General features: G+C 35.5%; 1 protein-coding gene, 1 non-coding gene and 1 pseudogene across 46 annotated transcripts in view; 1 reads left to right on the top strand and 2 right to left on the bottom strand.

Moving 5' to 3' along the window:
* The window catches only part of APC (APC regulator of WNT signaling pathway), a 143905-nt gene that overhangs the window by 67824 nt on the left and 48767 nt on the right, over positions 1–27314 (bottom strand). For 23 of the 45 annotated variants that reach the window (XM_065545851.2, XM_065545856.2, XM_065545862.2 and 20 more), the window contains 5 exons: positions 25833–25985; positions 14908–14992; positions 13930–14131; positions 5719–5827; positions 433–546 (listed from right to left, as the gene is read on the bottom strand). In XM_065545851.2, the coding sequence (XP_065401923.1) occupies positions 433–546; positions 5719–5827; positions 13930–14131; positions 14908–14992; positions 25833–25967 (645 nt within the window). In that variant the 5' untranslated portion in view covers positions 25968–25985. The remainder of the gene's footprint in view (positions 1–432; positions 547–5718; positions 5828–13929; positions 14132–14907; positions 14993–25832; positions 25986–27314) is intronic. The other 22 variants (XM_015451782.4, XM_005557509.5, XM_073994057.1 and 19 more) reach the window with 1 other exon arrangement.
* On the bottom strand, positions 2927–3033 carry LOC123574208 (U6 spliceosomal RNA). The gene has a single exon (XR_006699103.1). It is a non-coding gene; the product is annotated as a U6 spliceosomal RNA (small nuclear RNA).
* LOC102126152 (chromobox protein homolog 3 pseudogene) lies at positions 3206–3777 on the top strand (annotated as a pseudogene).

Below are 27314 nucleotides of genomic sequence, written 5' to 3'. Positions count from 1 at the left end.
ATTCTCTTTTGTTTCCTTCCTATTATCCTTGAATGAGGGCTTTTTTTTTTTTTTTTAAGTGCACAATTTGAAGAGCAGTGACATGTTCTGAATGCCTTTATACAGTCTTAGATTATAAGAAGTAAAAATCTCAAAGGAGAACTGAAGCTAGTTATTAGCTACCAGAAGACCACCATCTAACTCTATCTCTCCCTTACAATTCCAAGGCAGAACAGAACAGTATCAGGGGAAATGAATATGGTAAAGAAACAATTATGTGAATGTTGATTATGTAGCTCGGCAGCCATAAATCTTATTGTGAAATAAAGCCAAAATAAAGACAGCCTTATAATTGTCTTTAATAATAAAATTTAATCAATATTAACAGAGCTGTAATTCATTTTATTCCTAATAGCTCTTCGCTGTTTTATCACTTAGAAACAAGTAACTTACCTGTGCTCGTTTTTCCATATCCTGGCAGGTACCTAGTTGTTCTTCCATTGCAACTCTGATTTGCCTCGCTTCATATTCCAATTGTCTTCTGGTCATATCTGTTTGTAAGGAAAACTAAAACCACAAACAATACAAAAGTATCAATATCTTGTATTTATGCTAATCAGTAAAAGCAAAAAAGCATATAATTACCAATAAAGAAAATGAATAAGCAAATATGTCAGTCATGGTGAATGAGAAAATTATTTTTTACTCCAAGGAGTGTTTAAATTTGATTATAGGTGTCAGACTCAATCCGGATCCCTGATGTGACGTGGAATTCAAACACTTATTTGCCAAAGTCACAAGTGGCTTTAATTAGATTGGCCTATTTCACTTAAAATATATAATTGGTCCAGTTAGAGCGAGGCTAACTTCAGTTCCCTTATGACTCTTCTCTACTGAAGAGGCACTACTTTTAATTATTAAATACTAGCATATTAATGTGGACAACATAGAAATTTCAAGAAACAAGTCCATTATTCTTAAGCTTATACTTCAACTTAAAGTAAGGATTACTATATACATACAGACTAAATAGAGAGAACTTTTCCATTAATCAAATGAAGAATATGGGATAAGAAAAAGCCTACATGTAATAAAAATAATCATAAATAGAGTGGACAAAGTCAACACAGACTTTGGTAAAAATTCAAAAGTAAAGCAAAGTTGAAACAAATAAAAAGAGGTACTTCTTTAGAATGGGTGATAACTCATTCAAAAATTTATTAACCCTCTAATTAAAATTCCAAGGACTGTGATAACTGCCAAGCATGCAACAGGATTTTAAAAGGACAAGGTAATGAAACCTGTGTTTCATTCACAAGTTTCATTATAAACCCATGCCCAAAAGGCTAAAAAATCTGATTAAATAAAATGATAGGTAACAGACTTATAATGGGCCATGAAGGGAATGAGAAAATGCTATAGATTTTCTGTGTGCCCAAAGAAAACTGTGTATGACATATATCTGACTCAGAATAGCATTCTGGTCTAAGAACTCCAAATTGTGTTGTCAGTTGTAGTTAGATTAGTTCTCACCCTTTTCCCTTTGCAACATACAGATGACATTCATATGCAGAATGTATTCCCTTAGGCATACCCAAATTATGGGTTGCAACAGAGATGAAATAGTCTGCATGTTATTTCTTATTCCTACTGAGCCAGTTGTAACTCCACTTATTAGTCCTCCATTTCCCAAACCCTCTCTGCAAAAAAAAAAAATTGAACATGACATACTATGTTGCAATAATGTGGTTTAGATCTGATGTTTTCAGTAATGTTTAGTATTTTGATAAGTAGGTATTTCCACATAAAGTGTTCATTAACTTGGCTTCCCAACATAAATGCAAAATTTGTGAAATTAAAAAAGTTATAAAATACAAGCAGAGTTTAAATTTGCTAATGTTGCCAATGGTCCCCGATAATGTCTTATATATCATATTAAATAAATGTGATCACTTAATAAATTAGTAGAGAATAATCAACTTGACAACTGATCTTTGTTTCAGATAGTAACCAAATACTCTTGAATCGTCATGTACATTTAAGCTCTTTCCTGAAACTGACCTCATGTAGACAGTTGGATTCTGGATTTTGTGTATTCTCTAATGACCAAAGTTAATGGTAAGCAAAACTACACTTTGGTATTTTTCTTTATAAAAGTTATAGTCTCAACAAATCCCCCCAAATTCCTAATCCTCACATGCTAACAATTCTCCAATAAATGTTCTCTCACTACCTGTGCTCCTTAATTCCCAGGAGCACTGTTAAGTGTTAACATGTTAAGGACCCTGTCAGAAAAAGGGATTCTCTCTCTCTTAAAACCCTGAATGATTATTCTAGGAGAGTGAGCACGTAAGCTTCCAGTTCCACCTCCTGTCAGCCAATGTCCACTCAGGAAACCTGGTTAGTTACATGTTTTCAAAAAGGTTTTCTCTCTTTCAACTTTTACCTTTTTGTCTATTTTGGTCTCTCATAGTAGTAGTAGAAAATGAAAAATCTAAGCTAAGAGAATAAGTTTTATTTTAATTAGCCTATTTTCTTTTAAAAAATGACACGTGGCCAGGCATGGTGGCTCACACCTGTAATCCCAACACTTTGGGAGGCCAAGGCGGGTGGATCACGAGGTCAGGAGATACAGACCATCCCGGCCAACACGGTAAAACCCCACCTCTACTAAAAGTACAAAAAATTAGCTGGCGCTCCCAAGCGCCTATAGTCCCAGATACTTGGGAGGCTGAGGCAGGAGAATCGCTTGAATCCGGGAGTCAGAGGTTGCAGTGAGCTGAGATTGCGCCATTGCATTCCAGCCTGGGCAACAGAGCAAGACTCCATCTCAAAAAAACAAAAACAAAACAAAAACAAAAACAAAAAGTTACATGAAATATTTATGGATAATAGTTAAAATAGGTAGTCTTGTTTGAGATTATGTATTTTTTTCTTTTCTTTTTTTTTAAATATAGAATACTTCATGAATTTCCATGTCATCCTTGAGCAAGGGCCATGCTAATCTCCTCTGCATCATTCCAGTTTTAGGATATGTGCTGCTGACACGGCCACTACAAATGTATTTGAGAAATATTCTTATATGTGCCATCCCATGAATAAAATCGTTGACACGGAGAGGGAGAGGCTGACGGGATTAGAATTTTTTTTTTTTTTTTTTTTTTTTTTTTTTATAGAACACTGCAGACCTATAACCCGGAGCGGCTTGGAGGTGGTGAATATCAGCTCCTCAAGTCTGCAACAAAAAATGGCCTCCGATAAAACTACATTGCAAAAAATAGGAAACAAACAGAATGGAAAGAGTAAAAAAGAGGAAGAGGTAGAGCTGGAAGAATCTGTGGTGGAAAATGTACTAGACTGACGTGTAGTGAATGGGAAAGTGGAATACTTCCTGAAGTGGAAGGGATTTACAGATGCTGACAACACTTGGGAACCTAAAGAAAATTTAGATTATTCAGGGTTAATTGAAGCATTTCTTAATTTTCAAAAAACTAGTCAAGAAAAAGATGGCACAAACAGATAATCTTTATCTGACAGTGAATCTGATGACAGTAAATCAAAGAAGAAAAGGGATGCTGCTGACAAACCAAAAAGCTTTGCCAGATGTCTTGATCCTGAAAGAGTAATTGGTGACACAGACAGCAGTGGAGAATTGCTGTTTCTCATGAAATGGAAGGATTCAGATTAGGCAGAGTTGCTGCTGGCAGAAGAGGAAAATGTAAGGGTCCTCAAATTGTAATTGCTTTTTTTAAAGAGAAATTAACTTGGCATTCTTGTCCAGAAGATGAAGCACAGTAATTGTTCACACTGTTTTATATGGGTCTCGGTTTTTGATTTACTAGTGTGAAGAAATAACTACATTTTAATGAAAATCAAGTTTGGTATGTTCGTTTTGAAAGTAGTATTGGGAGAGTTGTTGTGGATTTTCTTTTGCATTGATAGCACTGGTTACTTCGAACAAACAAATAAAAGCTTTCTGTAGTTGCTTCCTTCATCAGAAAAAAAAAAAAAAAAAAAAAAAAAAACATTAGATACCATGGTATATTATATCCACTGCATGAGAGAACAGCTTTTCTAAATATATTAGGGGCAATTTCCATAGCCATTACTCAATCAGAACTTCTGTTTTCATATGCCTAAGGACCATTCTGGGTTTCTTATTTTGTGTGTGTGTGTGTGTATAAAGAAAATGCACACGTAAATGTTTTCTTTTTTATTGTTTTTAAACATTTACGAAAACAAAAATCACAGGTAATCCAATGTTTCTGAAATGTCATCAGTCTGAGCAATCTAAGAAAAATAAATCACTTCAGGTTAAATTGAAAAATCTTCTGAAGTCATACATTTGAAGTTAAATAAATGATTTTAAGTAACTGCACAATTTAAATTGAATAATTTAAAAGCAGCCATATCAGAATTCGTATCTGTAAATGCAATGGTTTACACAATTTCTAAAACGAAAAATTTTACCATTGCCAACAACATCCAGATGAGGAAACTAGACAAATCCTAGTGTATTTTAATTAGCTAACCAAGACAGTTAAATGGACACTTAAAAGATTCCTCTGGTGAGTCATTTCTTTTTGTTTTTTCTTTTTGTTTTGAGATGGAGTCTCGCTCTGTCACCCAGGCTGGAGTGCAGTGGTATGATCTTGGATCACTGCAACCTCTGCCTCCCAGGTTCAAGTGATTTTCTTGCCTCAGCCTCCCAAGTAGCTGAGACTACAGGCATGGACCACCACGTCTGGCTAATTTTTGTATTTACGTTAGTAGAGACAGAGTTTTACCAGGCTGACCAGGCTGGTCTCGAACTCCTGGCCTTAAGTGATCCACCTTCCTCAGCCTCCCAAAATGCTGGGGTTACAGGCGTGAGCCTCTGCCATGATGAGTCATTTCTTAACAAAAAGTTGAAGTCCCTGTGTTACATTGACTAAAAGGTCACGATTCATGTCTAAGACTTGGCTCATGGAAACCTAATCAGATGGTTAGGACCTGCTGTCATAAATGGGTGAACAAACTTCGGTCATCTAAACTATTGACTTGCATATATTTTCTTTACTCCAACACATTCATTACATGTAGGTTCGATCTTTTCAGTATATGTTTTACTGGTTCAGCGGAGGACAAGAAAAACAACCCCTTGTAGTAAATCAGAATGTTACTCAACTGCACACTGTTAGTTTATTGTGAATACTGGTGGACAGTGGTCAATAGTTCCATATTCCTTAAAAAAATTTTAAAACATAGTTATATTTGCAAAACAAACCAACTTTAATGTTTGCAAAAATGCTAATATCTGTACTATAGCTATTGGCATTTATATCTGGAATATTTTCAGAGATATTTTTATTGCAAAAACTATATGGCATAATTCCTGTAACAGTACAAAAAATAGGCAGATGGTAACAAATATTTCTATAGAATATGTTTGACAATTCAATACACAGAAATAAAAAACTAGTTGCCTAGTTGAACCATGAGGTCCTCTAGAATTCAAACTTTATAGATTTTCTAAATAAGAGCTTTAAATAAAACATTTGTTTGAGCACAATAGTTTTATCATCTTTACAAACAAAAATTCATTAACTATTATATATTCAGGCCTAAAGATGGGTAAAATATATTACAGTTTACAAATAACTATAAATTCAGTTATCCTGAATTTTAATGGATTACCTAGGTACTTTAATATATCAAGTTATTAAAGTTTCAAATAAGTTGTACTGCCAAGTTACTTACATTTTCAGTTAAAGGAAGACTATCTATTCTTTTAGTGAGATTCTGAAGTTGAGCATAATACCAGTCTTTTTCCTTTTCTTCTTTGTCAAGATCAGCAAGAAGCAACGACCTATTTTTTTAAAAAAGGTATGTTTAAACAATGCTAATACAGACTGCACAAGAGCAATACTTACACCAGTTTTTATTGCAAACTTCTCTACCTAAAGTGCTAATAATGAATTACTCAAAAAATTTACATTGATTTCAATTTTAAAGGTAGGACTTAGAATATTACAGTCATTATAATTAGATTATTAAAAAGAACATTTTTTTCTAAATAAACAGGTAATCATCCTTAAAACAATACTTACACTTCACTAAAGGCTTTCTTCATATTTATAGTCTAAGAAAATAATGATAGGTAAAAGGTACAGATATAACAAAACTCAAAATTAGTATAAGAATAAAAAGCATAGTAAAGGAATTAAGAAAAGCAACAATGATGCCAGAAGACAAACCTAGAATATAGGAAGCTACGACCTTGGACACTGATGTGGCTTTCAGCTTCACGGCAGTCACAATAATAAGAAATATACTGTCATTTTGAAATAAGAGGAAGTCATGAGGGAGAGAAACTTCTTAGTTTGGAATTTTAACACCAAATGGTGGTGTTCTCCATAGCAATCTGTATTAAGATACTGTATACCTGAGCATTGTAAACATAAATGCACAGTAAGAGTGTTACAGGGATAAAACTCAAGAGGTAAAAAAGTATATAATCTATCTCTTTTCACGTGGCTCTTTGCCAGAGCTACCACTGTTATAATTTTCTTATGTGTATTTCTAGAGCTATTCTATAAAAATGCAAGGATATATGTGCATACTTATATGTTCATTTTAAATATAAATAGTAGCGTATTATTATAGTACATGTTGTCCTGCAACTTTTTTTCACTTAAAAATTGATCCTGGGGGCCAGGTGTGGGGCACATGCCTGTAATGCCAAAACTTAGGGAAGCCGAGGCAGGTGGATCACTTTAGCTCAGGAGTTCAATACCAGCCTGAGCAACATGATAAAAACCCAAACCCCAAAATCCCATCTCTACAAAAAAATACAAAAACTAGCCAGGTGTGGTGGTGCACACCTATAGTCCCAGCTACTCAGGAGGCTGAGCTGGGAGAATCACTTGAGCCCAGGAGGCTGAGGCTGCAGTGAGCTGATATCATACCACTGCATTCCAGCCTGGGCAACAGACTTCTTTCAAAAAAAAAAAAAAAAAGTAGATCTTGCAGAACACAAATAAGGCACAGGTTGAGTATCCCTTATTCAAAATGATTGTGACTAGAAGTGTTTTTGGATTTTGGAATATTTCTATTATACTTAACAGTTGGGCATCTCAAATCCAAAAATGCTCTAATTAGTATTTCCTTTGAGCATCATGTCACTCAAAAACTTTGGGATTTTGGAGAATTTTCTATTTCCAGATTTGGGATGCTCAATCTATACTAGGTATTTTTTTTTGTTAGCTGCGTAATATTCCAAGAATTCCCTAGTATTCGTAAATCTATGTAGGGATACACTATAACCAACTCTTAGTTGGCAGGTACTTAGGGCGTTTCTAATCTTTTATTATTATAAACAATGCCGCATTGAATAGTCTTATAGATATACCTCATTTCATACATGTACATGCATTTATATAAAAGAAATTCCCAGAATATATAAATTTTTAACTTACTGCCCTTGTGAGATGTTATACCAATGTATGCTACCATCATCACCAATTTAAGTGTTTAATTCAACTTTTTACTTTTTCATATCTAGTTTTTTTTAAAATGGTGTATCACTGGTTTTAATTTGATTTCTCTTACTATGAGTGAGACTAAACATTTTGTTTAAGTTTATAAACCATTTGTATTTTCTTTTCTGTGATTTTTTCTTATTTGTAGGACCTTTTCTGTATTAAAAATGACAGTGCTTTGTCAGTTGTTGGGTTGCATATATATTTTCTCAACACTTGTCTTTTTAACATTGTTTACTCAGTTGACGCTTGAACATGGGTGTGAACTGCATGGGTCCACATATACATAAATTTCCTTCCACTTCATTATGATTTTCTTAATAACATTTTTTCTCTAACTTAACATAGTATATACTACATATAACATATAAAATATTTGTTACTTGACTGCTTATGTTATCAGTAAGGCTTCCAGTCAATAGCAGGCAATCAGTAAAGTTTTGGGGGAGTCAAAAGTTATATATATATTTTTGACTGCACGGAGTGGGTGGGTAGGCCAACTCCTGAATTGTTCAAGGGTCAACTGTAACGTTTTGCCATGTAGAAAATTTTGATTTCCATGCAGTCCGATTTGTAGATATTTTCTATTATAGATTCTGGAGTTTGGTCATACAGAGAGATGTTCCCCACTCTGATACTATTACTTTAAAAGTTCTGCTTGATTATTGTTCCTTAGGAAATATGGAATGAATCTTAGTAGTGAGTACAAATGTGAGTATGTAGAAGGCTCTGTTCTTGCTAAAATGTATTTTCCTTTACTGAGAAGCAACTTAAAAAATAAGAAATAAGCTTTTGTTCTTATGTGGCAACTTTAATAGTGACGGACTGATTGGGAAAGAGGGAAGCCCCTGTTTACGATGTTGCATCCCTCAGGGAAGGCAGACTAAAGACAAGCTGCTCTCTCCCTCCGATTTCTGACAACAGAAACAGGAGAAAGCACTGCAGAAAGCCTGAACTTCATTCACAGCTGGGTATCACAACTCTCATAAAGATGAGATTTAATTCTATTTTTCAGTTTTCCCTAGTGAGGACCTGTAGGACCTACCAGGTCCAAGGTGGGAAAAAGAGTAAAAAAAATGGTGATGCTAATATTTCGTCCATTATTTCCTAATAAATGAACTTATGAAATAAGAGTTGGGGCCAGGCATGGTGGGTCACGCCTGTAATCCCAGCACTTTGGGAGGCTGAGGCAGGTGGATCACTTGAGGTCAGGAGTTTGAGACGAGCCTGGCCAACATGGTGAAACCCTGTCTCTACTAAAAATACAAAAATAGCTCGGCATTGTGGCAGACACTCGTAGTCCTAGCTACTCGGGAGGCTGAAGCATGAGAATCTCTTGAACCAGGGAGGCAGAGGTTGCAATGAGCCAAGATCGTGCCATTGCACTCCAGCCTAGGTGACAGAGTGAGACTTTGTCTTTAAAAAAAAAAAAAAAAAAAAAAAAAAAAAAAGAGCTGGGCATTAAAAGTGCTTAAATTGACAGGCCAATGTCAGTGGCAGTGTTGAAGTAAGGGCGAGGTTAGGGACACTAGCGGCAATCTGCTACTATAAAGTTTAAGATTAACCTGAAGTAAAATGCTCTGGGGAAGCCAAGGTTATAGTGTCTTCAGCTAAAATGACAGCAAGTGATTAAATTACAGTAGTAGACCTTGTGACTCACACAACAGCAATTCATAAGGCTCAGAACTGAAACTAAGGCTAGACTCAGAACAGGTAGGGTCACTAGGGTTTAGTGTACTAAAGGCCTATTTTGTGATTGCCAATGGCCTTCTTTAAAAATGCTTTTTCACATAAATCTCATGTCTTCTTAGTCCTCTACCTTACTGGGGGTCACCTAGAAGAGCATGGCACATTTGTATTAGCAGTCAATAAATATTTGTTAAATAAAGTAATAGTGAACATGACAACAACAATACCTAACATTATTGAATGCTGTATGTACTGGGCATAGTGCTAAGGACTTTAAAAAAATCTAATTTAATCCTCTTGTTATCTTTTGAGGTCGTTATTCTCATGATCACTTCACTAACTAGAAAACTGAGGTTCAAAAAGGTTATAAAGCTACAAGCTGGGTTTAAGTCCTGGCTTGACCAACTTCTAGCATTTATCTTGAGGAGTACAGATAAAGGAAGAAGACATAAACTATGACTTTAGGAAGATCTAGAAAGAAAGAACAGAAAAAACTAAAGGGGAAAATCATCAAAGAAGTAATATAACAGAAAAAAGCTGAATAAATAAATTTCCAGATGAAAAGGGTACAGTAAATATTCAGCATGATGAATGAAGAAAATATGCATACCAAAACATTCAAAAGCTTCGAAAGAGGAAAAATTGCCATCTACAAAGGAATGACATTCAGATTGGCATCAAATTTCTCATTGGTACCTTGATAATGAAGAAAAATGAGTTTGAACCTAAACCTACCTGAACTATCAATCAAGTGTGAGAGCAAAATAAGTATACTATCACACAAGCAAGAAATCAATTTATCTCTCTCCTACAAAAAAAAGAGTCAAGAACACCCAAATATATTAGACCTAAATGGGAAGCGTAATGACAACAATGGTATGACAGTATTGTAGCAGGCTCAGGAAGCAAATGGTCCAAATTAGATCAGAAAAATTCATTGGCTCCAATAAAAATTTATTTATGAATACAATGAAACTAGATCTTCATATTACCATAAAGACACAAGTTTCTACTCCCAAAAACATAAAAGAAAGAAAAATTAGAAACTTGAGACAAAAACCAAGAGCTATATAAGAAAGACACAGTTCAAATAGCATCATCTTCCTTTAAGAAGCACAAAGGGTATGATATTCTATCAACGGGGAGGAAAAATTAATTCTGCCATACTATTGACTCACAGTGTCCAACAACTACAGAGTCCTAAAAAAACCCACTTATTTCACATCAACATTATGCTTAATTTACAGGAAAAAAAAATGAAGACTCAAATATATATAGCAGGATGTAACTGTTAACAGTCTTAACAAAATAAAAGTAAACACAGAGTTGCCAAATCTTATACAGTGGGGCTTCAACAGACACAGTCAGTCACAGGAAAGAACAAGAAATAGAACTTACATATATGTATGTGTATTTGCTTATGTGTTTATGTATACAAATTCAACCAAAGAATTGGTACAGAATTAAAAACTGGATGGATAATTGAGTAAATTTAACAAATCTTCATCTTTCAGAGTGGTGAGTCAGTAAGCCCTGTCCAATACTAGTATATAAGCATATTATTTAGAGTTATAGAAGTAACTATCTCATGGGAAATGAGACTGAGTATAGGAAAGGAATACTGATACTTTTCACTTATGATGCTTTATAAAGCTAAGCTAGTGATACTAATGATCAGTCAGAGTTGAGAACCTTCTAACAACACTATGCTGACACCTCTTTCTCTCCAGATACAGCAACTTTTTGTAGTGTGTAATAAAGCCTGAATTAGAAGTTGGGCCATATTTTGGGAGAAAAACGAAAACAAAAACAAGACCTCTTTTCTATAGTAACAACAGAAAAGGCTAAAGCACCTTTAAATATTTTTAAAAAGAAATGTATTTTCCACTTGGAGTTAAGTCAGAACACTAGCTTAAAGTTATTTACAGTGGTATTAAATAACAAATAAAACATGGAGATCACTGCATTCAAGTCTTTGAACAGAGAAATAAGCTTTTCCTAAATTTAGATGCAAAGAACTCCGGAAGACTGGCAAGAAATAATGTCAAGACAGAAAATAAGAACATTTTTATTACAAGTATTCCTTACCACTTACAGCTGCATTTGTTAGGTTTACTAGTATTTGCAGTAAAACCTATTTCAAAAATTAATATTTTTCTCTGAAACTCTCTCTCTCTGCTAATAAAATCAGGACTGTGCCTACATAAAGAAAAGTAAGGAAAAGAAAGCAAGTAAGGAAAGGCTGGTATGCATGCCCTTTGCCACTTAACAGAGCTCAAAGAGGAAAAAGAGATGGAAGATCATGGACCCTAGTTCACTCCTTATTTTTCAGGATGGTGTTTTAATAGTCTAGGATCAATGTATGAAACAGAGACTTATGTAAACTTAAGAAATAAAAGACAGTGCAACATCATTTCTGGTCCAGATAATTATCCCTATTTTCATAAATGGGCACATATGAAACTGGACAGAAAGTAATAAAAGGTCTTCTGCCCCTCAATGAGATATGCTGGGTATTTCCTATATACTAATATTCAATTATCACAACAATGCCACAAAGTAGAACCATATCTTTATCTTACAGAAGAAAATGGCACAAAAATTTAATGACTTGACCAAGGTCACAGAGACAATATGAAGGTTTTGTATATTTTACCATTTTCTGAATGTCTAATAGAACTTTTAGAAATACAAAGATAATAAAGATATTTCCTAATATGTACACTAAGGAATCTTTTAGGGGACATAAAACATTTGACGAAGTTCCTGATAAAGATCTATAGTCTGGTATCTGCAGCGAGATAATGTTAACTTTAGAAAGAGAAGAATTAATACACTAGCTGTGAAAAATCAGAACTCATTCCATACATCAAGCAATTTTTTTTCAGGTATTAAAACTTATACATTAAGAAATGTTTTGTTAGCCAGGCACAGTGGCTCATGCCTGTAATCCCAAAACTTTGGGAGGCCAAGGCAGGCAGATCACCTGAGGTCAGGAGTTCGAGACCAGCCTGGCCAACATGGTGAAACCCTGTCTCTACTAAAAATACAAAAATTAGCCGGATACGGTGGGATGTGTCTGTAATTCCAGCTACCCGAGCTGGATACGGTGGGGTGTGCCTGTAATTCCAGCTACCCGGGAGGCTGAGGCACAAGAATTGCTTGAACCCAGGAGGTGGAGGTTGCAGTGAGCCGAGATTGTGCCACCGCACTCTAGCTTGGGCGACAGAGCAGGACTGTCTCAAAAAAAAAAAAAGAAAAAAGAAATGTTTTGTTGATCCCACAGAAGTAAAAAGTAAATACTAGAGGCTAGGAAACACAGAGGGAAAGAAGAGAAAAAGAGAGATTTGTTAAAGAATATAAAATTGCAGCTAGATAGGAGGAATAAGTTCTAGTGTTCTATACTACTGTAGAATGAGCATAGTTAACAATATTACATAGCTGCAAATAGCTAGATGGTAGATAGTGAATGTTCTCAACACAAAGAAATGATAAATGTCTGAGATGACAGATATGCTAATCTGATTGCAATAAATTGTATGTGTAGAAACATCACTATGTACCCCATGAAATGTACAATTATTTATAAATTTAAAAAAATAAAGACATATTTCATTTGTAGCCACTTGTAGTGGGCCTTCCATAATGAAAAGAGTCATCTTTTACTGAATCTAGTAGTTACTGAATATACTTCAATAGATAATCAGAAATTCAATAAAAATCAGTTACTACCTTTTTTTTTTTTTTTAAGTAGAGACAGAGTCTTGGCCAAGCGTAGCGGCTCATGTCTATAATCCAAGCACTTTGGAAGGCCGAGGCTGGGGGTGGGGGAATCACCTGAGGTCATGATTTTGAGACTAGCCTGACCAAGATGGTGAAACACTGTCTCTACTCAAAATACAAAATTAGCCAGGCGTGGTGGCACATGCCTGCAATCCCAGCTACTTGGGAGGCTGAGGCAGAAGAATCGTTTGAACCTGGGAGGCAGAGGTTGCACTGAGCCGAGATTGCGTCATTGCACTCCAGCCTGGGCAACAAGTGAAACTGCATCTCAAAAAAAAAAAAAAAAAAAAAAAAAAAAAAAAAACGAGAGAGTCCTACTACGTCACCCAGGCTGGTCCTGAACTCCTGGCCTCAAGCAATCCTACCGCCTCAGCCTCCAGAGTAGCTGGGATTACAGGTGTGGGCCAAAGTATCTGGCAAGTTATTTTAACTACATATAAATATTACAATTATGTGTATTACTCAATGTACAGAGTAGTCAAAGTATTTAAGTGACAACCATCCTGGTCAACATGAAGAAACTCCATCTCTACCAAAAATACAAAAATTAGCCAGGCCTGGTGGTAGGCGTCTATAGTTCCAGCTACTTGGGTGGTTGAGGCACGAGAACCACTCGAACCCAGAAGGTGTAGGTTGCAGTGAGCTGAGATCATGCCACTATACTCCAGCCTGGGAGACACAGTGACACCCTGTCTCAAAATAAATCCCAATAAACGAACAAAAAAACAAAGTATTTAAGTGACAAAATAGGTCTTCGGAATCCCAGGAAACGGCCTTGTTTACATTTTTAGATTTAATATAAGTGCAATCAATAACATTCTATCTTTGAGTTTAAAAATGCAAAATGCTCTAAGTGTTGGCTATCACCTACCATAAATTCACAATTTACATATTATATTACAAAATAACAATAAACTGGAGTGTACAAGGCAATGTTTACTATATGAAGAAAAGTTACCTCTCTTTCTCAAGTTCTTCTAAATATCCAGTACTTTCTCTGCTTCCATTTACAAACCCTCTTCTTGGAAATGAACCCATAGGAACAGGACTGCACTCTCCAGAACGGCTTGATACAGATCCTTCCCGGCTTCCATAAGAACGGAGGGACATTTTTGACCGTAGTTTTACTCCAGGGAAATTACTGCTATCTAAGTTAAGCTCTAAATAAAATAGAGACAAGTTTTTATACAACAATTGCTTTAAGTGGTCTAAAATATACTTAATGTTATTATATTATTTTAAAGTGAAATATTAGGTTTACATTTTAGCCACAAATATACATGACTGAAAAAATTATTTAGGACTTTCCCTGCAAAGTCCACTTGGGTCAGAGTAAAAATAAGGACTATGTTAAAGGAAAATTAGATAAAATATACTTCCTTAGACTTCCTCTAAATAATATTTTGGAATTCAAAAGTAATTTCCCTGTCTGGCTTCAATTATTATCAAGCACTTTCTCTGTTCTGACATTAGAATTTTCAAGCAACAAAATGAGAAAAATATCCTTTTAAAACTGCTCAAAACGACTTATCAACTTACATATGTGAACAGGTTAAAGTATTTCTATACTGAATGAAGAAGACAATACTTCTTCCAATGAGACAGTGGGCTCAAGTCTATGGCATATAGAATACTAAAGTTCTATTTAGTGACTGGCAGAATAGCAACAAGCTTTAAAAAGAGCTGAAAATTATTTAAGGAAGAGATTTAAAATAGTTAATTCAAAGCCAGTTAAATGTTTAACTGAAGAAATGACACACAAACACATTTTTTATTTATTTGTACTTTTAACAATTACATCCTGACGGTAAAGCTAATACACCAAGAAAACTGATACCAACACCCAAATCGAGAGAAGCTATACTTGGATCTACACATCTAAAGATGACAATCTGAGCTTAAAAAATTATTTTAAAACATCTTTTTAAAAATCTACCTTTAAGACGCTCTAATAAATCAATCTGTCCAGAAGAAGCCATAGCTTCATCTTCAATACTTCCTTGTAGTTGTTTAAGTACTTCCTGTTAAAAAGAATACAATATATTAACATGAAATTCTAAATAACTTCAAGACATGATTCTGTATTTCTTGACATTTAAGTACGCTGAGAAAAAAATTCAGAGCACTCTGAAAACATGCACCTTATATATATTACCTATTATTCATTATTAATAAATAAATCATGGCCAAATAATAATAGTGATATTTTGTGATAATGGTGAGTATGGGGAGTCTCCATGCACAGTATTACAAACACACGTAAGATACATTCATTATTTTTAACTTAAAAAAAAAACCAACAATGCGAATTATTCTCATTTTTAAGATAAAACAAGTGAGACCCAGAGACTTGCTCAAGCTACAAAAGCTACTTATGTGTTTAGAATCCATGTCTCTTAAGTGTGCACCAACACGACCATAAAAAACACCAAATTAACACAATCTATTTAACAACTTCAACATTCAAGCTTTTAATATACCACGTTTAAGTATATTCTGCTAGTACACTAATTTACAATTAGCATATATTCAAATAACTGTATGTTCACTCTTTCTTGACTTTTGATGCTTTTCTTCTTTCCCATGTAAACCCTTTCTTGATAATTTTTTCTCCAAGAATGTTAGAAACTTTCATTTTTCTACCAGTTTTTCTGCCACTACATTTGTGAACTTTGGCTCTTATTGCAGGCTACTTAATAATAATTTATATTATTTTCCATTTACTGAGGCATTCCATTCTAGCTCCTAGCATAGTTCTTTGGCCAATCAGGTTTCCCGAATGCAAGACAAAGTATTTGAACACTTGCAACTCTGTATCTAAATGGAGTGTTCCCCTATAAGAAAAGTAATCTGTAAACACATTAAAAGGAAAACCTATCAAAAAGTTAGTGAATGGAGCAAAGACAGTTTCACTGATTTATCTTGACAGTGACATTGTAAGCATTCATGGTGGCTCATGCCTGTAACCCCAACGCTCTGGGAGGCTAAGGCAGCAGGGTCACTTGAGTCCAGGAGTTTGAGACCAGCCTGGACAATAGAGCAAGACTGTCCCTAAAAAATTAAAAACAAAAAAAACAAAAAACAAACAAACAAAAAAACCTGTAAGTGGTGGCATAAGCCTGTAGTCCCAACTACTTGGGAAGCTGAGCCAGGAGGATCACTTGAGCCCAGAAGTTTGAGGCTGCAGTGAGCCACAGTCTCACCACTGCACTCCATCCTGGGTGACAGAGTAAGACCCCAGCTAAAAAACAAAAAGAAATCGCCCCCAAACCCTAGAATTTCCTATGTTAATAAATAGCCTTAGTATCTGACCTTCAAATAATAGGCCACGTTGGAGTCTGAAAGGCTTGGGTAAGTAGATGTGGGGGCATGAAGGTGACTGTATTATTTTCAAAATATTCCAGAGTGTTTTACATTTGTGGACTAGAAAACAAATTTGCACAGGGATAACTTCCTTTACTGAATGTGAGTACGCCCACCAAAATGTCGACTATAAACTTCAGGGCACCATCTCTTCCACTTAAGAACTTTCACTGGAGACTATTGTGATTTTTCCAGGATTTCAATTCTCTTTCTATCCACTGCTACTGTTTTAGTCCTTCAATAATCCTTTTAATCTTATCCCTATTTCTCAGGCTTCCAGTCTCACAATTCAACAACTACCCTTGAGCAGTTAATTTCCAATGACATGTCTCAAATCCTAACCTTACTTGCAAACTTCAGAATCACTTTTCCAACCAACTGATAGACGCTTTACATCTGTATGATAGGCACCATACATCTAAATGTCCAGAACTGAACTGGCGTTTTGTCCCAATAAAGCTTGTTCTTTGCCTTGTATTCTCTCAGTTAAATGGCATTAGCCTTCTCTTTCTCCTCCAGCGTAAATCCTTAGCACCTCCTCCTTCACATTCCCAGTTATGGAATTCCAGTGATTCTCCCTCTAATATCTCTCTTAGAGCTACCTCTTTCATATTCTTACTGTCACTATCTTGTTATTAACCCTGCCTAAACTACGAAAATAATTTCCTAAGTGGCTCAATCTCGCACAGAGCTGTCAGAGCAATCTTTTTAAAGCACAGCTTTGATCAAGTCTCTAAGATTCTTCTCCAAAGCCTATAGTAGTGGTTCTCCAGCGTCACCATGGATCAGAATCACCTGAAGACCTTGTTAAAACATAGATTGTTGATTCAGTAAGCCTGGGTAGAGGTTGAAAATCTGCATTTTGAACAAGTTTTCAGGGGATGTTGATGCTGAAAACAGAATCATTAAGATGTTAACAGTGTTCTTTTATGGAGACTGAAATTATAAGCAATTTCTCTTTTACTTGTTGTGTCATACTTTTTAAACAATATGTATAACAAAAAATCCTACTTGTTTTTAGAAAAGTTACAAAGATTTAAAAGTTTAAAAATCATAATAAAAAATCCTTGGTACATCATTGGACATACATCTAATTTTTTCAAAACTAATGCTACATTAATAGTCTTTTAAAAAAGAAATAATAAAGAAAAAATAAAATATTTAAAAAAAATGAAAAAGCTATATAAATTCAGATGTCCAACAATAAGTATTAAATAGGCCATAGCATTTTTTAGCTGTACATACAATGGAACACTATGCAACTGTAAAATACATAATCTGATGTAAGATGACAATAAATTACACAGAAAAAAATTATGCTGCAAAATATGATGTCATCAAATGCAAGTTTGCATAAATGTATAGAAAAAAGAATATATATATACTATCAAAGGTTACTTTTACCTCTGGTGATGGGATTTAAATTTTTTTTAAAAAATAGGTGATTTTGATTATTTCTTTTTGTCCACATTTCCTAATTTAATAAAATAGTGAATACACTCAACTTGTAATAAAATTCTATTTTTAAAAATTTCTGTACACATTGCTAGAAATCTATTGATAGCTATAATCATACAGGTAAATAAGATTTAAGGTTAAACAATTTTTAAAAAGATTCTCAAAGCAGTCACCTTGGAAAGCTACTAATTTACTCCAATGATGTGTTACTTACATTATATCTGTAAGTGCTTTGAGTTATGAACTTCATCAACAAAATCTGTATATATTTACAGTCACATCCAGTTACTTTGCCTTAAGACGATATCATCCAATATGACCTACATTACTTACTAGTTTGCCATGAATAGTTTATGGCTATTCCACAATAAAAACTGACCTCAAGTAATTTTTTTCCTGTTTTATTGAGGCACAACATACATATGTAAAATACACTAATCCTAGATTTTCACACCCATGTAATCACTATCTAGGTGAAGATACAGAACATTTCTAGCACCCCAGAGGGTTCCCTCAAGTTCCTTTTATCAATTTTCATTTCCTAGAGGTAACCACTATTCTGGCTTTTTTATCAGAAGAGTTTGGCATCTTCTTGACCTTCATATAAATGGAATCATACAGTATATAAGACTCTGTGTCTCACGTTTTTTGTTCAACATAGTATCTGTGAAATCTGTCCATACTGTTGCCTTATCAGTTCATTATTTTTAAATGTTGTATAGTATGTAGTAGTCCACTGTATACAGCCCAATGTATCTATCCTTTCTCCTCTTTAATGGGGCATTTGGGCTGTTACCAGTCTGGAGGCTATTAATTTAAACATCAGTCATTTGAGTAGGAGTGAAATAGTCTTTGCATTTCCCTGATGACAAATGATGCTGAATCCCTTTTCATGGACTTATCTGCCATTTATCTTTCTTTCTGAATTTTCTTTTCAAGTCCCTGGGTCACATTTTAAAAACTGGATTGTCTTTTTGTTACTGGTTTGTGGGAATCATTTATATATTCTGAAGGAATTATTTATATATTCTGAACTGAGCTTTTGGTCAGATATATGTGTTGCAAGTATTTTCTCCTCCATCGCTTACTTTTTCATTTTCTTAATGAAGTCTTCTGAAAAGCATAGGTTTTTAATTTTGATGAAGTTTATCTTATACATTTTTATGTTTAGTATTTTGTGTGTCCTAAGAAATTTTGCCCACCCAAGGCCACATAGATAAGATTATCCTATGTTTTCTTCTAGAAGCACACTGAAGTCTTTTGATGAACAAAAGTTCTTAGTTTTAATGTAGTCTATCAAATTTATTTCTATTTATGGTGCTTTGGCATTCTGTTTAAGAAATCTTTGCCTACTCCCAGGATAGGAAGCTATTACCTATGTTTTCTTCTAGAAGCCACTGTTTTGTCTTTTTTGTTTGTTTTTACCATTTTTTTCCTCTGTGCTTCAGTTTGAATATTTTCTACTGATTTTTTTCAAGTTCACTAATTCTGTCTTCTCACTAGTTCACTAATTCACTGTTCAGCCTGCTGTTAAGCCCATCCAATGTTAATTTCAAATACATTTTTCAGTTCTAGACTATCCATTTGCTTCCTTTTAATTATAGACTCCAATTCTCTGTCAAAATTTTCTATCTGTTCATTCATTTTTTTTTCAAGACATTTATAATACTTATGTTAAAAAATCCTTGACTACTAACTGCAACATCTGGATCATTTGAATTTGCTCCTATTACCTATTTGTTCTCTTGATTATCAGTAATCTTCCAGTTTCTCTGCATTTCATATAATGTTTGACTATATGCCAACTGTGTATACAAGAAAAAAAGAGACTTTAGATGATTGACAGTATTTTCCCCTAGAGAGTTTGCCTTTTCCATTGTTGGGGTCTGATCTCCTCAATCCAATTAGCAACTAAAAATGGATTGGGACCCTCTGGGTGCAGTGGCTCACGCCTGTAATCCCAGCACTTTGGGAGGCTGAGGCGGGTGGATCACGAGGTCAGGAGATCAAGACCATCCTGGCTAACATGGTGAAACCCTGTCTCTACTAAAAATACAAAAAATTACCCAGGCGTGGTGGCAGGCGCCTGATGTCCCAGCTACTTGGGAGGCTGAGGCAGAAGAATGGCGTGAACCCAGAAGGCGGAGCTTGCAGTGAGCCAAGATTGCGCCACTGCACTCCAGACTGGGCGACAGAGTGAGACTCCATCTTGAAAAAAAAAAAAAAAAAAGGAAAAAAATGGATTGGGACCTAGTTGCAATTTTAAGTTCACAACTGGTTTGGGTTTCCCAGTTCCTTGAGTGTGTCCCTCTATACTCAGATAGGAAATATGAAAGGTCTCCATCTCCTCAGCAGTTAACTTCTTATCCTATACAGTATCAAAATCTGATATTTATCTTGAATGGAAAACCAGATATACTAGGTAGGTCTTCCTCTAATAGGTCTTTCCTAAGCATTGCAGGAATATGGGATATTTCACTTTGCCTTTCCAGGTCAGCCTTATTCTCTGGTAGCACTTATCTCTCTAGCCTTAAATGTTCTATCTCTTGGAGGTTGTAAACTCAGGTCTTTAATCTCCTGCTCTACAAAATTCAAAATCTGGCAAATGACTTGAGGAGACCTGTGGTGCGAAAGTAACATGTCTCTCCTTCTAGAAGGACTTCGCCTGCTAACATTCTGCCTTTCTAGTCTATCCTAAGTCTCCTGTACTACAAGACTTGGCCAATATCACATGGTAAAAATGAGCCAAGTATTTAGAGCTCTTCTAAATGCTAATATCTCTACATCTGCCCTCATGTTTGTCGAGGCTGCCAACAATTTCATTTTCTTTTTCTTTCATACCTGCAGAAAGGCCTCAAGAGTTTCTTTCTCCCAGTGAAGTCCTTCTGCTTGTGCCAATGATGAATCTCAATCTGTACCCAGAATCAATATCCCCCGGGAAGAAAATTACCAGTAATCTCAGCTTATCTAGAAAGGGTTCTTTCCTCTTAGGAATTATAGTTAATACAGAGCTTGATGATTCCACAGTCCTCCAATGTCCTTAAAATTATGATTTTTGTATTTTATCCAGTGTTTTCTAGTTTTTGAGTGGGACATATTGCTTGGGGGCTGCATACTGCATACAACCTAGAAGAGGCCCTTAATTTTGAAGAGTTTTTAAAAGAAAATGGAACACAATTGCAAAGCAGTTCCAAAAAAAAAAAAAAGTTTCAAAAAGTTATCTGAGAAATGGCAGCTTTTAAATACATATGTAATTTTGAAGGAGAGAATATTCATTTGTATTTTAAAATTCTGGAAGCTCAGTTTGAAAAGATTAATTACATTATATAATCACATATAATATTGTCTTAAAAGAATTTTAACATTTTAGAAACATTAGAAACTTATTCATTAGGCTGGGCACAGTGGCTTACGTCTGTAATCCCAACACTTTGGGAGGCTGAGGCAGGTGGATCACGAGGTCAAGAAATTGAGACTATCCTGGCTAACATGGTGAAACCCCATCTCTACTAAAAATACAAAATTTAGCTGGGCGTGGTGGTGTGCACCTGTAGTCCCAGCTACTAGGGAGGCTGAGGCAGGAGATTAGCTTGAACCCGGGAGGCAGAGGTTGCAGAACGCCAAGATCGTGCCACTGCACTCCAGCCTGGTGACAGAGCATGACTCGGTCTCAAAAAAAAAAAAAAAAAGAAAAGAAAAAAGAAAGAAAATTATTCATTAGAGATGAAATGTGCTGTGGTTATACCAGTGATATTTATCTACGAGCAACGCTGTCATTTCAGAGAGGCTGCTACTTGACCCACTTATATTTATTTCAGTATATCATAGTTAAAGATGCTTTTCATTACCAGATACAAGTACACTTGATAATTACATCTTCAAAATACAGTCTGAAATGCTGATCTCGATTTTTATTTTTTCTTACTTTCTGAAAATGTGTACTTTACATGTATATTGTTTTACAGTTTATAGACCAATTTATAAATATTAAATTTTGTCAAACTACAACAAAGAGGTAAATGCTTGATTAATAATTTGCCTATAGATAATTCTTCCTACACCATGCCACCTTTCAGCTTTTTATCTCTATAATGCTATCTTTACCTTGTTACTATGCTCAGCATTTTAAAGTCAACTAAACAGCTCTAGGTAGGCTGGGCATGGTGGCTCATGCCTGTAATTCCAGTACTTTGAGAGGCCGAGGCGGGTGGATCACCTGAGGTCAGGAGTTTGAGACCAGCCAGGCCAACATGGTGAAACTCTGCCTCTACTAAAATACACAAATTAGCCAGGCATGGTGGCAGGCACCTGTAATCCCAGCTACTCCCGGGACTGAGGCAGGAGAATCGCTTAAGCCCAGGAGGTTGAGGCTGCAGTGAGCTGAAATTGTGCCACTGCACTCTAGCCTGGGTGCCAAGAACGAAACTCCATCTAAAAAAAGTTGGGGGGAGGGCTCTAGCCCTGGAGTAAAAACTAAACCACACAACTTTTTTTAAGATTGGCTGCAATTCTGCATTTATCCGATTTCATATCATCTAAATTCCATGTAATCTCTATTTTATTTTCATTACAAAAAATTTCTTTTTTTTTTTTTTTTTTGAGACGGAGTCTCGCTCTGTCACCCAGGCTGGAGTGCGGTGGCCGGATCTCAGCTCACTGCAAGCTCCGCCTCCCGGGTTCACGCCATTCTCCTGCCTCAGCCTCCCGAGTAGCTGGGACTACAGGCACCCGCCACCTCGCCCGGCTAGTTTTTTGTATTTTTTAGTAGAGACGGGGTTTCACCGTGTTAGCCAGGATGGTCTCGATCCCCTGACCTCGTGATCCGCCCGTCTCGGCCTCCCAAAGTGCTGGGATTACAGGCGTGAGCCACCGCGCCCGGCCTAAAAAATTTCAAACATATACCTATATGCGCAGAAAATTGTAACAAACCCCCATGTACCTTCATACCCCACATCAACAATTATCAATTCATGGTCAGTTGCGTCTCATCTACATCCATATCCACTTTCTCTATTTCTACCCCTCTGCACCAGACTTATTTTGAAAATCAAGCTCAGACATCATACAACTTCTTTGTAAATATTTCAATATGTATATTTAAACAAGGATTCTTTCTAAACACAAACACAGTAATATCATTATACTTAAAAATAAATATTTCCTTAATACACAGTGTTCACATTTCCCTAACCCTTAAACACTTATTTTCCTGGCTGCTACAAAGACACATGTAATCAAATAGCAAAGCAGTGTCCTCTTTTGCCACTAGATGGTACTATTGCATAAATTTTAGACTTTAAGTAATCCGGTTGGAGGAGACACACTTTTTGCTGTTTTTTTGTTTTGTTTTGTTCTGTTGTTTTCTTTTTCTCAGACAGGGTCTGGCTCTTTTGCCCAGGCTGGAGTACAATCCTCACACCTCAGCCTTCCAAGTAACTGGGACCACAGATGTGCTCCACACCTGGCTAATTTTTGTATTTTTTTGTAGAAACAGAGTCTTGCCATGTTGCCCAGGCTGGACTCAAATTCCTGAGCTCAAACAATCCTCCTGCTTGGCCTCCAAAAGTACTAGGATTACAGGTGTGAGCCACGATGCCCAGCCTCCTTTTGCTTACTTTGGAGGTAAAGAGATTAATGACCAGGAAACGTGATTCGAGTTTATATAAGGTATTACAAAGTCTAGCAAGTGACTTTGGGGGAAATAACCACTGTGTTGGATTAATCTTAATCCACCGTAGGAAGTGCCAATGGTTTCAAAAGCGTCTACACAAAACAATATTCTAAGACAAAATAAACAGGTCATGGTTTATGCTGTTTCACAGCATAAAACCTTAAAAAGAGATATAATTTCATTATAGGGCTGCAATTGTTATGGTACCACATGTCCAATTCTAAGGAAATACGTTAATGGATTCACAAGATGTCTGTTGAAGTACATGCTGAGTAAAATAAATTTATGGTTGGTTTCAGGTATATCTGAAGTGCCACTATTCCTGATGTATGTAAGGTTGAGCATCCTAAATCCGAAAATTTGAAGTCTGAAATGCTCCAAAGTCTTGAGCTTTCTGAGCACCAACATGACACTCAAAGGAAATGCTCAATGGAGCATTTCAGATTTTAGATTTTTGAATTAGGGATGCTCACAAAGTGTAATACAAGTATTTCAAAATCTGAAAAAATACAAAATTCAAAACACTTCTGGTCTGAAGCAATTTTGAATAAGAGATACTCAACTTGTGTTATACCACACATATAAATGATCAACTAGATATTCCACTATAGAAATTTGAGGGTGTGACTTCTACTGTCACTCTGAGAGACATTCCACTTCAGTGTGGCGATGGATCTAAGGGTAAGTTACACTGTCTTTCAAATATGAGTTTTGAATTTGCTCAAGGAATTAAACAGAAACTTTAAAAAAGAGATCTCAGAGTTCTATACTACAAAACAGACATGTACTATCTAAACAGGCGTGCCAGGAGGAGTTCTCTGCAAAATATACCATACTAAAGTAGATGAAAGAATATTTTAATTCTGTATTTCAAAACTTTTAAAAATACATGCCTAGTATAACAATTTGAAATGTAATGTGTTGATCAATGTTAAAATACCAAACTACTCTTTTTTAACCTGTTAGGCAACTAATGCAAGTCTTTTTAGGTCACCCATAGTTTGTGGAAAGAACAAAATGTTTGTTTATAGTCTACCTTATTTCCCAAGGGATTTGGAAGTAGGTATCTTGGATGTCTGTCATTGCTGGGGATAGTTTTTACCACACAAGAGGGTAATTAGAGTAGAAAAGATTGATAGAGGGATGGAAAGACAGAATAGGACACATGAGCAAAGGTTGAGCTGTGATGATACTGAATATAAAGGGTAAAAGAGAAGCAGAAACAGTTACCTCAGTGACACACACAAGTCTGGAGAATAAGGCAAACCTTGAAATGCACAGGAAAGAAACTAGGATAGAATAGGAAATTAGTAAGGAATAAGAGTAGTGAGCAGACAGGAAGAACTGGGCCAGGAACTCAAATGTTAAAATAGCCAAGAGGCAGAAACAACAAAAAGCAGGAAGTTTTGTTTTTTGTTTTTTTTTTAAATAAAGGAAGTAACTTTTTTTTTTTTTTGAGAATGGGGTCTTGTTATATCGCCCAGGCAGGTCTCGAGCTCCTTGGCTCAAGCTATCCTCCTGCCTCTGCCTCACTAAGAGCTGGGATTACAGGCCTTAGCCACCACACACGGTGGAAGTAACATTTTTGTTGATGATGTCCAATTCTATGAAGTTATTAAATTCAGTCAGAAGAGAATCTGCCTAAGCAACTGGGAATTAAAACAGCTAAAGTTTAACCTCAATTATTTTGAAACTAGAACATTTTCCCCACTACACACTATTTTCTAACTTTTCTTGGAGGTTATCAGAACTTTTCAGTACTATTTGGCAAGCCAATTTTAGGGCCTGAAGATGCCATGGACATCATCTAGACTAGCGTGACGCCTATACTTGCCAAATAAGACAACTTAAGTCCTGAAGAATATACAGAGGTCATATATACCTCAGTTTGTGGCAAAGCCAGGTATAGAACCACATACTGACTTTTAGTTCATGACTCTTCCCAGTAGGGCATCCTGATTTTCTTGATCACCTATCATTGCAGCACTTACGGGGTGACAAGATCTGAGGGAGTTGGGGAGGAAGACTATACTTAATATTCAAGATATATTCTAAAATCATGAGGCTAGTTTCTATGAACTATGCAGAAAACTTTGCCTCAGTATAGTGATGCTATATTTGGTCTCTTCTCTTTAATCTTAAAAAGAGCTAAGAACTAACTAGCCATTGGAGTTATACACTTATTTTCATTATATGATTCACTGAATGAATTCAATGTATCTTATTTAAAAATATAAATGCTAACTTTTGCAAGAAAGAGTTTACATATTATTGCTTAAAATACACTTTTAAGTGTCTTACCCAAGTTTACAAGAGGGAATACTGAATAAAAATGGATAAACTACAATTAAAAGTCACAGTCTTGATACCTTCATATTGGATGCCTCAGTTTCCAGTTTTGTAAGATGATTGGAATTATCTTCTAGCTCTTGTCGAAGATTTGAGTTCTCCATCTTCAGTGCCTCAACTTGCTTTAACAACTGATCATATGAAGCTGCAGCCATCCTTGGCTACCCTTGGACCTATAAGGTTAAAAAGGATTTTGAAATTCACTACTAAAAAATTTAGTGGCTGCTCGTTTTTAAGAAAGGGGTAAAGGAAACAAAACTCTTAAGACGTTTAAGAAGAATTGTGTTAATATGCTAGTTTTTGGTCTCCAAACAATATTGTTCAAGTAGCAGCATCTTTCTAAGAGGATGAAACAGTGGAGTCTCAGTTTAAGACAAATGAAATTAAAATAGAAGAGAGAACTTCAGTTGTGCCTGAATACATGTGTCTTCTCACAGATGGATTAAACTTTCTATCAAGTAATACTTTCTTCAAGGTTTTAAAGATATTTTACCCATTCTTACAGGCAAAACTTAGGAAATATAATTATGATAAAAATTTATGTATATTAGTAATACTATTTTATTTCTGAATTTTATCTGATAGTCACAGAATTTTAGAGCCAGAATGGACTGAGATTACATATTCCATTTCACACTTTTCATTTGATAAAAGGCTAATCTTACACATCCTCCATAGTGAAACAGTTCTGAAGTTCTAAGATCTCATTAAAAGGCAATCATTTAACAAAATGGACATGAAGGAGAGCATTAAATGAAGACTTTAAGCCTTTTTGATAGGAAGATGGTAAATAAGAATTACTAACATAAAGTTCAATCACATTTATTCAAAAGGTTGACTATAATAGCCCATGCTATGGCATATGTGGTCTTGGGATCTGCTGTGCTCAAACTGAGGCCAAAAGACACCTAAAGAGAATGGATGACCTGAGAAGTACAGACTGTCAAAGAGAAATGAAGCAGAGTCTGGCAGTCATTATGACTGGGAAAGAAGAGGGGAGACAAAGAAGATACAGAAGATAGCCAGGTAATAAGAGGACCTTAGGAAGAATTATAGAATGCTAGGAGTTATATTAAGATTAACCAAGTAAGATTCAGGAGATCCACATTCTCTCTTTAGTTTAGGTCAAATCATTTTGGAATAAATAAAATCCTGCCTATCTTAATTATTTAATAGCTAAAAAGTATTAAGCAGTTTGCACTTAAGCAATAAAGATCTTGACATTAAAAACATGCCTCTATAATATGAAATCCACTACATAGAATAAGGCAGACAGGCTGTAACACTGGCTAGTCATGACAGTATTGGAGTTCAGCAATTAGAAGACTCTACCAAAGGAAATCAAGGGACTTATCTTAGATCTAGTTAGTTCTACAATGGCTAGAATCAACAGTAAACCTGGTACAATCCAATGACATCTGAGGAGGAAGGGGAGTCCTGCGGGCGGGGATCACCTACGAAGTCTTTATGGTTGAAAAAAATTGAGTCTTGTGTGTTAATTT

The sequence above is a fragment of the Macaca fascicularis genome, chromosome 6 (assembly GCF_037993035.2).
Source record: "Macaca fascicularis isolate 582-1 chromosome 6, T2T-MFA8v1.1".
NCBI lineage: Eukaryota > Metazoa > Chordata > Mammalia > Primates > Cercopithecidae > Macaca > Macaca fascicularis.
Note: the sequence above shows the minus strand (reverse complement) of the source record. Positions and strands in the feature narration are given on the sequence as shown.